The sequence below is a fragment of the Vulpes vulpes genome, chromosome 12, assembly GCF_048418805.1.
Source record: "Vulpes vulpes isolate BD-2025 chromosome 12, VulVul3, whole genome shotgun sequence".
In the NCBI taxonomy this organism is placed as follows: domain Eukaryota; kingdom Metazoa; phylum Chordata; class Mammalia; order Carnivora; family Canidae; genus Vulpes; species Vulpes vulpes.
The window spans coordinates 138,104,258-138,122,479 of NC_132791.1; the positions used below are offsets into that span (position 1 = coordinate 138,104,258).

General features: G+C 43.7%; 1 protein-coding gene across 11 annotated transcripts in view; it reads left to right on the plus strand.

Annotated features, from left to right (window-relative positions):
- Positions 1 to 18,222, plus strand: part of MYOCD (myocardin) — a 96,366-nt gene that overhangs the window by 41,920 nt on the left and 36,224 nt on the right. For 8 of the 11 annotated variants that reach the window (XM_072730381.1, XM_072730383.1, XM_072730384.1 and 5 more), the window contains 3 exons: positions 4,304 to 4,359; positions 5,809 to 5,884; positions 8,987 to 9,148. In XM_072730381.1, the coding sequence (XP_072586482.1) occupies positions 4,304 to 4,359; positions 5,809 to 5,884; positions 8,987 to 9,148 (294 nt within the window). The remainder of the gene's footprint in view (positions 1 to 4,303; positions 4,360 to 5,808; positions 5,885 to 8,986; positions 9,149 to 18,222) is intronic. The other 3 variants (XM_072730385.1, XM_072730382.1, XM_072730386.1) reach the window with 1 other exon arrangement.

Here is an 18,222-nt window from a genome sequence, read left to right on the forward strand (position 1 = left end):
TCTTCTTTGGGTGCCAAATAAACAGTTCATTGCCAACCTAAGAAGGAATGTGATTTCCAAAGCATTCACAGTTACACAGAGCATGTACCTCACCTGCTGAGAAGAGAGCCATTCACAATCTGGTTGGTCTTTAAAAGTGAGCGAACAGATAGACCAGCATTTTATAGGTGGGAGACTCACATGTGTTTGAGGAGACAAAGAGCCAAGATGGGTGGTTCCCAAATTTTCAGTCACCCAAGATTTCTTTTTAAAGATTTAAAAAAAAATTTTTTTTTAATTTATGAGCAACACAGAGAGGCAGAGACACAGGCAGAGGGAGAAGCAGGCTCCCTGCAGGGATCTCGATGTGGGACTCGATCCCAGGACCAAAGGCAGACACTCAACCATTGAGCCACCCAGGCGCCTGAAGACAATTTTAATTATACTCCACACTATGTTTGAAATTGTTTTGTCCTCCCCCCACCCACCCAAAGAAGCCCACATTGATGAATTAAGGATCCATAGATCTATTTTTGATTAATTAATGGCATTGAAAACTGACCAGCCTGTGCTTTTTGGTGAGAACAGCCATCCCCAAGCACTCTGTTAGGATCCTAGGCAGCAACAATGAAAAGTGACCATTCCCTTAGGCTAATCAGCCTTTCTCCAGGCACACGTTCCCTTTTTCATTAGTTCCTTGAAATGCTGAAAATCCTAGAAATTCACTTCTCTTATTTGGAACTCCTGGGTTCCTGAAGACCCTAGAGTGGGACCTAATGGCCTAGTGAACTCCAGAGCAGTGAGTCTCAACTGGGGCATCAGGATCAGCAAGGAGGGCTGTGTTTCCACCACAGATCCCCAGGGCCCACCCCCCAAGGGTCCCATGGTGTAGGGCCTGAGAATTGGCATTTCTGACAAGCTGGCATCCCGAAGATGCCAGTCCAGGAGGTTGAGAACCACTGTCCTGGTTGCCGCCCTGGGAAACCAGCCCTATGATTCTGCATCACCCTCCTTATCTGTGATGTCGAGGGAACTGGGTTCTGTTCAACAAGCCTTGGAGGGAGCGACCCCGTGAGAGCTGCTGCCAACAACAGGCCCCCTCCACCCTGCACTGAGGAGTCAGCCTGTCCCCTTCACTGATGTCTCAGTGGCCCTAGGGCCTGTATTATTTTTTTCCCTGGGCTCCCATTGGAGACATGAGGTTAGAGTCCAGAGCAGGAGACCGCAGGAGGCCTGTTCTTTCCTGGGGCTCTTTCCTGAGCTTTAGTAAGCAAATGTTTATACACACAGCTGACCCAAATTAGCTGGAGCTGCGGGACCGAAATAGGAATAGGCCGTAGCTAAACTCTGAGGTGAAAACATGAATTCCCTTGTGAGAAGTGATTAATCTTCCTCCAGGGGGAGCAAGTCAGATGTGTGGCTGACTGAATTTACAACCATGTTTTAATTTGAAATCCCGTTGACTTATTATTTTTTTAAATTAGAAATCCAAATTCCTTTTCAATCTTAAATGTCAGCGTCCCCAAAAACACAAAATTTTGTCATCTGATACTCCCAGGGCTGGTGGCAAGAGGCCCTTTGTGTATTTTCCAAAAAGTCAACTTGGGGGGGGTGCATTAATGGCTTTCGCTGGCCCTCAGGGGAGCTGGCTAAAACCCCACATTCTCTGGAGTCATGGAAAAAGCAAATGTCAATCACAGGGCCATGGCAGGATAGTTTTCCGTGGTGTGACCCCAAGCCAATACCCCTTATAACATCCCTGAAGCCCTGAGGAGAACAGCGTGTGGTAAAACACAGTGTGTGGACCTCTTTGGCTTTCTTTCCAAGTCCTTGCCAAATGGACATAGTGTCTCCCACTCTGTCTCTGTGATAGAGGGTTCCAGAACCTTTGTGCTCCTGGCATCAGAGACCTGGACTGCACAAATCATTTCACAAGTTATTAACACCAAGAAGTGATGAATTATGGCTCTCCAAAGCTAAGATACAGGGAATGCACTGTTTCTTAGAACAATTAATAAGCTCTGCTAATAGGAATTGAAGAGTCTCAGGGGCAAGAGAACTAGATAAATTCCTCCTAATTCCTAAGCACAATTTAAAAAAAACAATTGAGTTTGGAATCTAAGTGATACACCAGGAGAGATTCATACTGCTCCCTTAGGGCTGCTGCTTAAGGAAAAGGATGTGTTAATTCTTTTTAACCACTTAAGACAGCCACACAAAGATCATTTCCAGAGTATGTAAGTGATTTGGCCAACACCAATATGTAATCCCGAACTAGATGGCCACCAGACTAGGGGATGGAGGGGAAGACCTATTGGGTCAGATTGTACAAATTGACCAGGGCTCCCCTGGACTTCAAGCAGACTTGTAGGATCTGGTTGCCTTGGGATCAGGAGTTGCTTTCAGAGCTCCATCAGTATAGACTGCAGCTGTGATCAAATATAGGAAAACACAAGCCTCCTTACAAGGAATGGCGACCAGATCCAAATCAGAGAAAATGCACAAGCAATGCAGAAGCATGGCACATTTCTCCATATGATTTCCCAGAGCTACTGAGTGGGGACAAGTGTGTGTGTGTGTGTGTGTGTGTGTGTGTGTGTGTGTTTAGGGGGATGTTGTGTAGGGGGAACATTGGAAATGGAAGATTTTGCAAAGAACCCCCCATTTTTAAAGATTTTATTTATTTATGGGGGACACACAGAGAGATACAGAGACACAGGCAGAGAGAAGCAGGCCCGATGCAGGACTCGATCCCACGACCCCAGGATCACACCCTAAGCGGAAGGCAGATGCTCAACCACAGAGCCACCCAGGCTCCCCAGGAGCCCCTTTTAGGAGGGAAATCAACAAAGAGAGACATGTTGGATTGATGGGAAATGTAATATTCAAGCTACACATTCCATTATTCTTCCTATAAGAAAGGAAGCCCCTTAATGTCTGCTCAGGGTGAGGAGGCGGGTACTTGCCCAGCATACTTGGCACAAGGCAGCCCGCTGGGACCATTCAGCACATTCCTATGGTCAACACTACTAACATCCCAGGGGGGCAAGGAGGCTGAGGAGGAAGGAGTGCGCCTTAGAGGATGATAAGGTGGTCGACCAGCTGCCAGGACTGCAATGCCATTTGTTGGATGTCTAACAAGCCCTCCTGAAAATCTGTGCTCGAATTTAGAATTTACCATAAAGACGGAACGAGACTCACACATTCACATACACATACACACACACCTCCAAGGGCTCATCTGGCCAGAAACCCAATTTTTAAGCTGGCCAAACCTTGGAAGAATATTTCATTGCCTGCCACTTAAGAGTGGACAACTCCTGGAGTGACACTTGGACCCCAGATCATGTTGGTCATGGGCTTGCCCAGGCTTAGAAAGGCATTCAGTGCCCTCTGACCGACCTCATCGCTTAGGATGTGAAGTGATTGTAGCTCCTGACAGATGGTTTCAGGGGGTGCTCAGGAAAGCTCATAAGAGATGCAGAATGTTGCCCAGCACCGTTCTGCTGCTTTGCTGAGTCAAAGGTTTCCCCACTAGAGAGTAGGAGGAAGAGAGAAGGATGGAGGAGGCCCTAGGTCCTGGCGGTTCAGGCTGCGTGTGCTTTTGCTGACCAATGCCTGTGTCTCCCGGGTGTTGATGTTTTGAACATCACACCTTGGAAGAAGCAAAGTTGTCAAAGGATCTAGGCCCTGAGCCCAAACTGTGACCCTGGGCAAGTTCAGCCAATTGCTGTGGACTCAGTTTCCCCAGGGCAGGAGCTCATTTCACCTTCTCCAGGGCCCCTTCTGGCCCTCGAAGTCTGGTTCTGTCTTCTCACCCCAGCACCCTCAGTTTGCGCCTTCCTGTCCAAGCAGTCACGGACCTCATCCAAAGCTCGAGTCCCCTCCCTGTGGGTGGGACGCACCCCCCACGGTCTGCAGCGTCCTCCCGGATTTCTGCACCCAGGGGCAGAGCAAAGTGGAAGAGGGCGTTAGCCACCCCATCCGCCCCTGTCCCTCACTCTAGGTCAGCATCCGGTCTGCCACGGGTCCCCGTGCCTTTTCAGGATCTTGGAATGCCCTGTCTCCACCACCTCTCCCCCTGTCGCACGTCTGCCTCTGCTTCTCCTCCTGTGCTCACCCTCGATTCCACCTTCCTCTGGACCCTCTGGCTTCAGGGAAGCTGGTGTCCTCCAGGCCTCTCGTCTTCAATTGCTTGTGGCCTAATAAAGGCGCTCACGTCCATCCTGTCTGCGCACCGCTCAGCAAGCGCACCAGCAAATCCCATCTCGCTGCTCGATGCCCTGAGCCTGCCTCTGCTCACCTCCCTGTCTTTTCCTTGCAGCACTGAAAAGTCCAACTGAATTCCATGAGCAAAGAAAACATTTGGATAGTGACAAGGTAATTTTTGTTTTTCAAACTGCCCCCTTTCTTACCTTGGACCCCAGGATATAGATCTCTGAGTGCTCAGCTTTGGCTAAAGCAGGTGGAATTTCTACCACAAACTTGATACATGCCCCCTTCACCACCACCCCCCGACCCGCCAAACCCACCCACACCATAGGGAATCTTTCTCCTATGAACCAAAAACTGTAGAAAATGCATTTGAACACATTTATCTTTGAATCTACTTTTTAGCTTTTAAGAAAAACACATCCCCAATCTTTGTGATGTTGGGAAGATCATTGCAAGGGTGCCGCAGAAGTCAGAGAGACTTTGAAAAGCCTTACAGCCCTTTCTTATAATCAGGTTTTTAAAAACCCAATTTAATAGTAAGGTAGGAGTCTGTGAAAGCAGAGCTGATTGGAAGTTACTTAAAGGCAAAAGGCGGGTTTATTTCTCTCTCTCTCTCTCTCTCTCTCTCTCTCTCTGTTTGTTTGTTTGTTTAGCACTTTAGGTTAGAGGGGGGGTTGGCATATACTCTCTACCTTCTTAACAGATCTCCACAAACTGAACTGACCAATAATATCATAAAAACCATTTAGAGGATAAATAAAAACTCATAAAAACTATGAGAAGGAAATGCAAAGGGGATGCCTTTCTCCTGGGATCTCTCTGCCTATGAGATATGGCCTTGCAACTACTTAGCAGGTGGAGAAAGGAGCAGAGCTCGGTACCTCTTCAAAGTTGCCCCTGTGAGGCTGTGGTCCCTGCTGCCTGGATAATAATGGTCTTTCAAGTGAATGGGAGGGATCTCCAGACCCCTCTCAGGGGTCAAATAGGAGATCCAGTAGAGTGGGATTAAAAACCCAGACCTGGAAATCGGGGCCCAAGGTCTAGATGTGGCCCTGCTGGAGCCCACATCGTCCCCAGCTCCACCATTGAGAAGACAGTGGGATTCAGTCAACAATCTCCCTATGCCCTTTTTGTTCACAATACTCCTGAATTTACATCTTCATAGGTCCTAAGAGAGAAGGCAGGTGAATATTTGGAAGGGAGCGTACATTGTCATGTTTTACCAGATGGACTTGGGGTACATTTCATCTCTAACCATAGTCAGTTTCGTGGCTGTTTTAAGAGTCCGTGAACTAGAACAGACTACAACATAAACAGCGTGGCATCATTGGAGGTTTATTAATATTTTACTAACATGCACCTGCCTGGCCTTTTAGGGTGCAGGGGTTCTTACCTCTTTACTAAATGTTTCCATCCCAAAATTACCAGAGAAGATTTGGTTAAGTGTTCCTGCATCAAAATGTAGGAGGCCAGGGATAACGTGGAGGTCCTATTTGCAAAAAGAAGGACTGTTTTCCCCTTTGAGAGAAACCGAGGCTCTTTTAAAAAGGCAAAATGAGGCAGGTCAACTGTGTGAGGTCACCAGCGGAATATGTCCTGTGTTTGTGCTTGCAGGCTGAAGACGGTCTGAAGCACAAGGTCAGAAACAGGCCCGACCGCGCCGACGTGGTTAATATGCACATACTCCAAGGTGAGTCTGCACCCAGGCATAAGCCAGGATGCCTGCCAAAGAGTGGGCCACATGCCAGAGTTCTTCCCTCTGTGTGTCCTGTTAAAAAGTGTCCCCTGCCATTCCAGAGTGGTCATTTGAGTTGTTCTAGGGCCTAGGAGACAGTCAAATCAGGAAGATATGGGCTGGGCTCCAGTCTCAACTGTGCTACTTCCTGAACCTCCCTGAGCACACCTCTCTCCCTGCCATGTACCAGATGCCTCTGAATTGTGTCCACCCTTTAGCCAGTAATGAACCTCTAGTATGTTAACTAAAGAAAATATTTTATTTTGTATACAAAAAATATATATACGTATATACAAAAGTGTATATACATACATACAAAAATGTATATACAGCAGTGTTGATTGAGGAGTTATTTTTGATGTTGAAACATTGAAAACAGTGAAATGTTCAACACTAGAGGATTGGCTGAATTAATTATCCATCATCTGGATGATTGAATACCTTGCAGCCACTACAAATGAGGCTTTATTTTTGCTTTATTTTATTTTAAGATTTTATTTATTCATTAGAGACACAGAGAGAGGCAGAGACACAGGCAGAGGGAGAAGCAGGCTCCATGCAGGGAGCCCGATGTGGGACTCGATCCCAGGACTCCAAGATCACACCCTGAGCCAAAGGCAGACACTCAACCGCTGAGCCACCCAGGCGTCTCCAAATGAGACTTTAAAACAAACAAGATATAATGAGAAAAGGCTTGCAAGATGACATTGAGTGAAAGAAAACAGAAAACAAAGCTATATTCATGGTCTGATTCGGGGATGGACAAACACACAGATAAATAGTATTTGTAGTCCAATTCTGTGATTTAAAAAAAAAAAAAGAAAAGAAAAGAAAAAAAAGAAACGTAGTCCAGGGGTGCCTCAGCAGCCCAGTTGGAGAGTGCGACTCTTGATCTCAGGTTGTGGGTTCAGGCCCCATGTTGGGTATAGAGATTACTTAAAAACAAATCTTGAAACAAATAAACGCATCAGGGATCCCTGGGTGGCGCAGTGGTTTAGCGCCTGCCTTTGGCCCAGGGCGCGATCCTGGAGACCCAGGATCGAATCCCACGTCGGGCTCCCGGTGCATGGAGCCTGCTTCTCCCTCTGCCTATGTCTCTGCCTCTCTCTCTCCCTCTCTCTGTGACTATCATAAATAAATAAAAAAATTAAAAAAAAATTAAAAAAAAAACAAACGCATCAATCAATCAAAAACCTAACCCTAACAATAAATATAAATAATTAAGAAAGACATCTACTTATTAAAAACAGTTGACTCAAAGTGAGGAGTTTCTTGACTCTCTCATCTTTTGTATACTTTTTTAGCATTTTCCATGCTTAGGATGGACAAATAAGTAGTAATACCACAATTAAAAATGCATGAGAGGGGCGCCTGGGTGGCTTAGTCACTTAAGCATCTGACTCTTGATCTCCGCTCAGGTCTTGATCTCAGGGTCATGAGTTCGAGCCCCATGTGGGTTCTATACTAAGCATGGCGCCTACTTAAAAAAAAAAAAAAAAGCATGAGAAACGTTGTTTGTTACATCATCACAGTCTTGTATTGAAATAGGCTGTGAACTGCCACAATCTCCAGTTCAGTTGCATGTCTCTGGTGGTTCCCGTGGGATCCTCTCTTCTCCCCAACAGATATTGGGAATTAGCACCATAGGACACCACAGATCTGTCAGATACTAAATGAACCCTTTTTGCAAAGGTTCATGGTCTACTTTTGGAAGCAGCAGTATAAGATGGGAGAACATGGCTGTCTGTACTAGAGGCAGGCAAGCAAAAGGGGCACGTTAAGATAGGCTTTGTGCTGGGACCTGAAGAATAGGCTGCTGGGCTGGTAGTGGGGAGAAGATAGGAAACACACGAGGGTGAGGAAACTAAGCAAAGCTATAAAGGTGAACTTGGTAGGACATGAGAGACAGAAAAGGAAGGACCAGGGCCGCTGGAGTGATTGTTTGGGGATGGAGAATCTCCGTTCATGGTGCAGCCAGAGTGGCATCATGCAGGGGGTTTTGAGGGAGAAGTATTTTTTGAAGATTAATCCTGTATTGGTGTGCAGGATGAATCCAAAAGATCCCTGAGGCAGGGGACCCAGCAGAAAGCCCTTGGCATGACCTGAGGGGACGTTAGGGAAAGTTCGAGGGAGAACTGAGATTCAAACCTGTTCTTTGGTTCAGAGTACACATGTTTTGTCTCAATAAGATCTGACCTGCTGCAACCATACGACATCGCTGGACTGCTCCTGTATGGAGATTTCTAGATCAGCCACCAGACACCAGGTCTGGGTTAGTGGGTTGCTAATAATAGAATGACAGGGCTGGGAGGCTGGTGTGTGATTATCTCCCCTTTTAAACCTACAGCGCTGAGCCTAAAGCTACAAAGTTTTACGAAATCCTAACGGCTCTGATTAGAGCAACAACTGGTTGACTAGACTCTCCTCCAATTTCTTACACAGATTCTGGGAGTAATCGAAAGAGGAATACACGGGTGATTCAGGGCTTGTTAGCAACCTTTATCACCCTCCAAATGATGAGAAACTGCCCTTTGGATGAATTGAATTTTAAATTTCCCCTGTTTAATTACGTAACTGTCCTCAAAGGGATTTTTTTTTCTTTTACAACGGATCTTGACTTCGGCATAATTTAGTGTCACAACGTCACCAAACCTAAACCCCTAAAGAAAGTGATACTGCAAATAATTATAATAATAGATGGATTTGCGGCAGTCCCAGCCGGTGCCAAGCAACCTACAGGCAGGATGTGCCTCCAAATTTAGGGTCAACAAGCAATGTAGGCCCCATGGACTTCCTGCTCACAGAATTGCCAAATTGCACATTTTTTTCCCCAAGAATCGGCGCAAAGCACGTTTCTCTAACTCTTCCGTGCGTCTCGATTTGCCTTTATTTGGAAGTGTCTAGTCTTTGCTGCTTATCCATGTGAAATGACCATGATGGCACTGAAAAATCATTAGGGTGCGACACAATGGTTCACTTACAAAAGCAAAAAACAGCACCGAAGCCAAAAATGATGTCAGAACTCTAGAACCGATTCTTCTTGTTTCGACCTCTTAGCCTCCACTGCAGAGAGGTCCATCCCAACTGCTCAGATGAAGCTGAAAAGAGCCCGACTCGCAGATGATCTTAATGAAAAGATCGCTCTCCGGCCAGGGCCCCTGGAGCTGGTGGAGAAGAATATACTCCCCGTGGATTCTGCTGTGAAGGAGGCCATAAAAGGTAGTTAGAAGCCATGGTAGGCTTCCCTCTGTGCTCTGGGATCTGAGGGCAGCCAAGGCTCTGACAGACTGGGGGCCCTGGGGGCGGGGCCTCTAACTGCACAGGAATCCTGGCGGGGGCCAGTGTCACTGTCCCAGAGTCTTCTCCATCCCCAGAGGTCCTGGGAGTGAGGGCGACACTGTTCATCCTTTCACCTGTTTGGGGTTGCAGTGAATTTATAGATTAGTTGATAGGTAATTTATATGTTTAAAATATTTTAATTCTTTGGAGACAGGAATAGAGTTTCTCTTTCCACTTATTCAAATGATCTTTCATGTTTTTTTAAAGTCATGTTAATTATGGCTGACATATAGGAAATCTATTAATTTTGCACATTGATTTGTAACTTTGAAGAATTTATTAATAGGGCCAAGAGTTTCTTAATTTATCTTAGACTGCCTGGGTACACAATCATATCTCCTACAAATAATGATAATTTGTCTCCCACCTCATTTTTTTTCTGCCTTGGTGCACTGGCTGATACTTGAAAAGTAACATCAAGGTTTTATTAGTATATGATATAATTAGCATCATCTAAAAAATTATAGTATATTCATAGTATAAATTATATAGAATTTTCATGTTTTGTTTACATTACATATTTGTGAATTATATGAATTTTATAGAAAGTGTACAATATACTATATTAGATCAACTTAATATATATTTTATTACATATAAGATATCTATATGTTGTTATGTATCATATAAAATTATAGATATGAATTATATAAAGCACATTATGTTATTTCATATTCTACAATGAAAAATGCAATTTAATAATTATAAATATATTACATAGTAGAAAATCATCATTATTTGTACATTGCCAGTGCTTCAATCAGTATTATATTATTTTATATATGTTATGTTTTGTTTTGTTGATAACAATTTTTTTTGTTTCTATCATAAATGGTGATTTCTTCACTCACGTACCTCTGTATATGATGTTAGCTTTTAGGTATGCTAAGGAAGTATTTCTCTATCCTATCCTATTAAGACTAGGGTATAAGACAGATGCTGAATTCTTAAATAATTTCAACATGCACAGAAAGATGATCACATGACTTTTCTTCTTTGACCTAGATGAATATGCATTGCTCTCTTTCCTAATCACCTTGCATTTCTGGAAAAATCCTATGTAGAATGTTTTTTCTAGAAATATATGATATTTTATTTAAGATTTGCATCTATTTTATTAGGGTAAGAGTTGCTGCTAAACGAACCACATTTCAGCAGTTTAACAATAGAAGTTTACATCTTGTTCATAAATAGTCCAGGGAGGATTTTCCATAATGGCAGCTCTTTCAGGCACCCAGGCCCCTTCAGCCTGGCTGTTCCACTGTTCCCTAGAGCAGGACAGCAAACTTTTTCTTAAAGGGCTGGACAGTAAGGAAGTGATTTAAGCTGTCACAACTACTCAGCTCTGCTGCTGCAGTGCAAAGAGTCCTAAGCAATAAGTCAACAAGTTGGCATGGGTGTGTTCCAATAAAACTTTATTTACAAAAGCAGGCCCACGGGCCATAATTTGTCAACCTGTGCCTGACAGCCCCCACATCCTCTGTACCTAGCCAGTGAGAGAAAAAAAGGAATGGAAACACCCACTCACCTATTTTAAAGGCCTCTACCTAGAAATAAGCACAGCACTTCTGCTCCTATTCCACTGTGAAAATAGTGGGTAGGGCTGGGGAAGCTTTTTTTTTCTGGCTGAACAGTGATTTTCTGGCAATGTCTCTCTACCATGAAAGGTGGAACATAAATTTTGATGGATAGCTAGTCTTCTCTGCTACAGTGTTCACAAAAAATAACCGTCTTTGTTGTTGTTTTATGCTTGTCAGGTTTAAAGTGTCAAGATTATACAGGCTTCACAAATAAGTTATAATTATCTTTCCATATTTTTCCATGTTTGGAAAATGTTTAAATATGACCCCAATGATCAGCTGTTTGAAAAGATTGCCTATTAAATTTGTGGAGGCTCTGGTGCTTCCCTTAGCAGTAGTCCTGTGATAGCTGTCCTTTAGTTTTGTCCATAGTTACTCATGTATTCAAATTTTCTCCTTAAGAAGACTTGTACAATTGCAGAAGGGGGAGAAACAGAAGGGGAAGGGGCAGAGGGAGAGGGAGAGAGAGAATACTAAGTGGGCTTCATACCCACTGAGGAGCCCAATGAGGGGCTCAATCTCATCATCCCAGGATCATGACCTAAGCCGAAATCAAAGAGTCAGATTCTCAGTCGACTGAACCACCCAGGTGCCCTTAAAATTTGCACCTTTCAAAAAATTCTCATTATTCCACTGACTTACAAAGTTATCAGCCTAAAGTTGTATAAAGTCTTGGCTTAGAATTGTTCTAAGCTGCTCTCAACCAGGGGTTCTGTTGTATTTTTCGATGCAGTGTTGTTAAATTGTGTATTTACTCCCTTCTTCCCTCCTTCATCACATTTGCTAAAAGTCTTTCTATTTAGTCGGTTATTATCACAAAGAAGCAGTTTGTGAATTTGTTTTGTGGGTTTTGGTTTCTGGTCTCTTACTTGGATTCATTTAATTTTGCTTTGCAGCAAGGTCATCAAGCAGGAGAACCTCCATGAGGAGATCTGAGGGTCAAGACTATTCATCAGTTTCGGGTGCAGTAGGGACAGGTGGAGGCAGAGGGAAGGTTAAACAACATGCCTCCATTTAGGTGAGGAGTCAGAGAGCAGGAGCAGGAGTATGGTCAGCAGAAATGGATAAACATGAGGGCTAGCAAAAAAAGAAAAAAGAAAAAAGAAAAAAAAAACAATACATCAATTGAGACAAAGGGAAGGCAAGAGATAACACTTAGGTTTCTCTTTTAGGCAACTGGGTAAATGGCAGCCATTTATCAAGATGGAGCCCATGAGTAGAAGAGCAGATTTGGGGTGAGATGATGGATTCTTGTTTCACCTGTGGAATTTGAGGGGCCCACAGAAAATCCAAGGGCAAGGGACTAAGTAATGTGCTCTATTGAACTAGAATGCAGGAGAATATTGACCTAGAATTACAGATTTGGGAGACTTGAGTATATAAGTTAATGGACTAGATAAGGTTGGCTTTTCATGCATCTATTTCTTCATTTTCTATCTATGGAGTATGTTCTATGTCAGACATGATTCTAAATGCTTGAGATATGTTAGTGAATAGAACATTTCTGCTTCAACAGAGCTTCTAGTGCAGTCAGGGGAGGTGGGTAATATACAAACAGGTAATGAATAATTATATATCATAATTAAAGGGTATGAATGATGTAAAAGTGAAGGTAGTATAGGGTTGAAAGAATCAAGGCTGCCCGCTAGAGGGTAGTTGGGAGGAATGGAGAATGTATAAAAGGGGAAGAGGTCTAGGAGGCTCCCAGGCAGTGATCTTTAAGACAGAGGTAGGGAGGCTATGAAAATGAAGGGGACAAATGGCCACAGAAAGAGATGGAGCATATGGTTGACCAAACCAAGGAAAATTCAGCACCAGTAATGGAGACTGATCCCAGCATTAGCCTTGTAGCAATAATCTTTCGATGTGCTTAAGAGTTTTGATGGCATCATACGAAATGTCATAAAGACCTAAGAGTTACTCAAAGACCAGCTGTAGATCTAGCACTTGGAGTGGCCCATCTAGTGGTGGTGATCACCCAGCCCCTTCTTCTGCCCATCACTTCTTGTGATCAGATCATCTCCCCATGGTGAAATGGTGACTTGGCGATGGTTCATTGTGGGTTGTTTTCTGGTGTCTGTGTATTTCTCCCAGTCTCCAGTGCTTTTCCAGATGTACTTAGATTCTCCAGCACTGTCTACAGCTGGGTTTCTATGTTTCCACCAAGCTCTGGGTGGAACACTTGGTCATTGTCTTCCTCCTGGTTTTAGTAAAGACCAAGTGCTCTCTAACCCCTGACTAATCTAGAACTTCTCCCAACACAGAAAAAGATTTTTTTTTTAATTTTTAAAAATTTTTTACTTTTTAATTTTGAGTCTAGCAGAGTTAATATACAGTATTATGTTAGTTTCAAGTGTACAATATAGCAATTTAACAATTTGTACATGACTCAGTGCTCATCATAAGTGTACCCTTAATCTTCTTCATCTATTTCACTCATTTCCTACGCACCTCCCCTCTGGTAACCATCAGTTTATTCTCAATAGTAAAAGTCTGTTTCTTGGTTTGTCTCTTTTTTCCCCTTAATTTATTTATTTCTTAAATTCTACATATGAGTGAAGCCATATGGTATTTATCTTGTTCTGACTTATTTCACTTAGTATTATACCCTCTGGATCCATCCATGTTGTTGCAAATGGCAAGAATCCATTCTTTCTATGGCTAAGTAATATTCCATTGTTTATACACTACATCTTTATGCATTCATCTATTGATGGACACTTGGATTCCTTCCGAAATTTGCCTATTGTAAATACTACTGCTATGAACATAGGGGTGCATATATCTTCGTGAGTTAATGTTTTCATATTCTTTGGGTAAATACTCAGTAGTGGAATTACTGGATCATATGGTAATTCTGTTTTAAGTTTTTGAGGACCCTCCATACTGTTTTCCACAGTGGCTGCACCAGTTCACATTCCCACCAACAGCGCATGAGGATTCCCCTTTCTCTGCATCCTTACCAACACCTGTTGTTTCTTGTGTTGTTGATTTTAGCCATTCTGACAGGTGTGAGGTGGTATCTTACTATGGTTTTGATTTGTATTTCCCTGATGATGAATAACATTGAGCATCTTTTCATGTCTCTCTTGGCTATCTAGATGTCTTCTTTGGAGAAATGTTTATCATGTCTTCTGCCATTTTTTATTAGATTATTTGGTTGGTTGTTGAGTTATATAAGTTATTTATATATTTTGGATACTAACCTTTATCAGATATGTCATTTGCAAATGTCTCCTCTCATTCAATAGGTTATCTTTTACTTTTGTTGATTGTTTCTTACATTTTATTTTGATAAAATCCCAATAGTTTATTTTTGCCTTCATTTCCCTTTCCTCAGGAGAGACGTAACTAGAAAAATGTTGTAATGGCCAATGTCAGAGAAATTACTGGTTGAGCTCTCTTCTGGGACTTTTGATTTCAGGTTTCTCATTTAGGTCCTTTAATCCATTTTGAGTTCATTTTTGTGTATGGTGTTAGAAAGTGGTCCAGTTTCATTCCTTTGCATGTAGCTGTCCAATTGTCCCAATTCCATTTGTTGTAGAGACCATCTGTTTCCCATTGCATATTCTTGCCTCCTTTGTTGAAGATCAATGAACCATATAAGTGTGGGTTTATTTCTGGGATTTCTATTCAGTTCCATTGATCTATGTGTCTATTTTGTATCAGTACCATACTGTATCAGTACCATTTTGATTATCTCATCTTTGTATCTCATCTTTGTAATATCTTGAAATTAGAGATTGTGATACCTCTAGTTTTGTCTTCTTTTTCAAGATTGCTTTGACTTTCTGATTTGACTTCCACAGGAGGAGGCTTAGGCCTCCTCATGGCCACATTTCAGAGGAGTATGCACCTGATTCCCTGTTTCCTCTTCCTAGAAAGTCACTAACGGGGTCTGAGCACCCACTTCCAACATATGGGGGGAAGGGATTCTCCATACCAACAAGCAATGTGCAGAACACCATCTGGGCATCCTATAATTCAACTCAATTCTGACACTACCTACCTGGTATAGCATCAGATCTCACAGGTAAAGAGTTCAGTTCTGCAAAGTCACCCTCCTCTTCAGACACCAGTCACAAACATTGTCACCTATGCTTCTGATCAACTAACTACAGCTCAGAGTTTCCCACACTGTCCCCCTTGAGTTCAGTTAGTTTGCTAAAGCAGTTCACAGAACTCAGGAAACCCATTTACTTACTGGATTTCCAGTTTATTATGAAAGGGTATAGCCCAGTAATAGTCAGATAGAAGAGATGCAAAGTCTGAGTCAGGTATAGGGAAAGGGTGAGGGCCTTCCATGCTCTTCAGGTATACCACTCTTCCCAAATCTCCACATGGTCATCAATCCAGAATCTCTCCAAACCCTATCCCTTTGGGCTCTTAATGGAGGTTTCATTACAGTAACAATTAATTAGATCATCGACTACTGGTGACTGAACTCAATCTCCAGCCCCTCTCCTCTCCCTGGGTATCAGGGGTTGGAACTGAAATTTCCAGGCCTTCTGATCACATGGTTGGTTCTCATAGCCACCAGCCCCCATCCTTAGGTGAGGTCCAGAAGCCACCTCATTAACATAACAAATGACACTTTTGTGGCTCTCATCACTTAGAAGATTCCAAGGATTTTTCAGAGCTCTGTGCCAGAAAGGGGGTCGAAGTCCAAGTATACATTTCTTACTATAAATCACCATATCACAACTGCAAACAGCCAGAGTCTCTAAGGACAGAACCCTGAAACAAAACACCAAATATGATGTTACAGGGGAGTGAGGATTTATGAGAACAGAAATTATATACTGGAGTTTAGCATGGCCTCCTTGAGCTGATTAGTGGGTCATTATTACTTAAAGATCCTTCATTTTGAGACCCCTGGGAGCCTACTCCTAGCTTGTTAATTCTCTATCTGGCCATCTGAGTCTTTACTTGACAGGAGAAACATCCCTCAGCTTCCAAGGAAGCTGCTTCTTGTCCAGAGGCCTGGCTTCTGCTTAAGTGAAACAGAACCCCTGCTGCCTTTCCTGGATTTTTTCAAACAGTGGAAGGATGCTGGTTTTCAGTTCTAATAGATGAACTCCTCCTCCTAAAGTGTCCTCACCTTTCCCTTGGTCTGGCCCAGGTGGCCACCTGAATGCCCAAGTCAGCTACTCAGCTACTTTTTTTTAAAAAAAGACTTGAACCTGCGACTCCATTGTCAAAGATAAATCAGCTCTTTGTGTCACTATAACCCTTTAACATAAGGAGCAGTATTTCTAGTCCACCAGGGCTGGTCTGGAAGACATCCATTTACAGCTGTCACTTCCATTTCTAAAAGATCCGATGCTAGTCTTTGCTCACTCACATCCCCAAGCTGCAGACTTCATAATCAAAGAAGACAATTCCTATTTACTAACAATCCAGTCATTCTTCAGTGTCTGGAAGTCCTGACACTCTGATCATTTATTTCAAGGCAAATAGACAATAGACTCTACCTGAGCCAGACGGTAGAGTCGTTTGCTTTGGAAGAAGAAGAAGAAGGAGAAGGAGAAGAAAGAAGAAGAAGGAGAAGGAAAAGGAGAAGAAGATAGAAAGAAGAAAGAAGAAGAAAGAAGGAAGAAGAAGAAGAAGAAGAAGAAGAAGAAGAAGAAGAAGAAGAAGAAGGAGAAGAAGAAGAAGAAAAGAATAGGTTTGCTTTGGCAAAACTTTCTCGTGGACAGAATTTATCATTCTATAATGAGAAATAATTTCAAAAATGTACCCGATCCTGAGGGAAGGGGGCAGGGGGCATGAGGCATATGTGAAAAATACTTCTCTGTGCTGGGGGCCTTTGCTGCCCCATGAAGCGGTCACTGGCATCACGAAGTGCCTGTAGCTGGAGACAGGTGCTGCTCCCCTGAGAGAGCTCTGATAGGGCAGTGGGTAGAAGGGAAGCAAGAAACGAGACTCAAGTATCTTCACACACTTTCTGGTCTCCTTCGTCCCTTGAGAATTAACCTCAAGCTCTGACACAGGTTGAGTCCTGTGAACTGTTGTTCTCCACTCATGTGGTCCTAGCACCAGTGTTATGTCTTAGACTTAAGGCAAATTTCTAAACTGCCAGGAATCTGAAGAAAAGGAGTGGTCGCTCCTCTAAACATCCACTGACATCCAATTCCATAATAAAGGCATCTATCTAATCCCTTTCAAGAGCAGCAGGTTCTGCCTTTGTTGGAAGATGCAATCCATCCTCTACAGACGGTGGCATCTTCCGTGTATTAAAATATCTTTAGGCGAGAGCCACATTTAAACCAGAGTTACTTCCCCAGGGATCACGTCCCTTTGGAAATGGATTTTACTTCAGTCTCTCCCAAGAGGGCATTTAGAAGAGATGGTCTGTCTGTGAATTAAAATAGCTCTCCTATGGTCCCACTTCATGGTCTCCTGCCCCTGGGGCGGGTCCTAGCGGAAAGGTACCTAGGGCTCCAGCTATCTCACTTAATCTTGGATTCTTGAATGTTTATGCAAAGAAAGTACAACTGACTCATTCATCTAATTGCTTCCAAGAGGGACAGGGAAAGCTCAGAGCCGCCAGGCCCACATCCCCCAGGGGCCGGTGCCCAGAGCCACCCCCACGGGCATAGTGGGGGGGGGGGGGGGCGAGGGATGATGTCAGGGCTTCCCAAAGCGGGTCCTTGTCACCGCACCACCTGACGTGTGTACAGGGACAATAGCCAGCGCACCGCACTCCAGCAGCATCCAGGGCGCCCCGTGTGGGGGATGGGGGGAGATTGGAGAGGAGGCCCAGGGGCACAGCACAAGCCCACAGACTTGGTTGTTCTAGAGGCAGGCCGATAAGATGACCTTTGTGCCTTTCCACATGAGCCTGGCTTGAGCCAGGAGGGAGAGGCAGTGACAAGCAGCCTTTCCCGTGACTCACTGGCCCTGGGGGAAGGTCTGTCTGTCTAGCTTTCCTAGGATGACCCCCTCAGGACAAAACATTTTTAAAAAACAAAACAAAACAAAGCAAAAGACTCTGGAATTGTGCTGATCTTTGCAAAACTGACTGCAGGACCCACTGCCTCCTGGGTGGTCTTTTTTTTTTTTTTTTTTTTTTTTTTTTTTAAGAAAGGCAGACTTGCCACAAGCAGATACTCCTAACGAAAGCAACGACAATCCTCAGGGCTAGAAATGATTGAGCGCTTGCCCTTCAGGGACTGGGCTGGGCGCTGGGCATGGGTGACGCTGTCTTAATCCTCAAAGCCTGGAGAGGTGACCAGGACTGTTACTTTCATTTTCGGGATGGGGACACTGAGGCTCTGGGTGGTTCAGTAACTTGCGGACAAGAACTAGTGCTGAAGTGGTAAAAGGACCAAGAAGCAAAACCAAGACCGCCCGAGTCCAGACTTGAAGCCC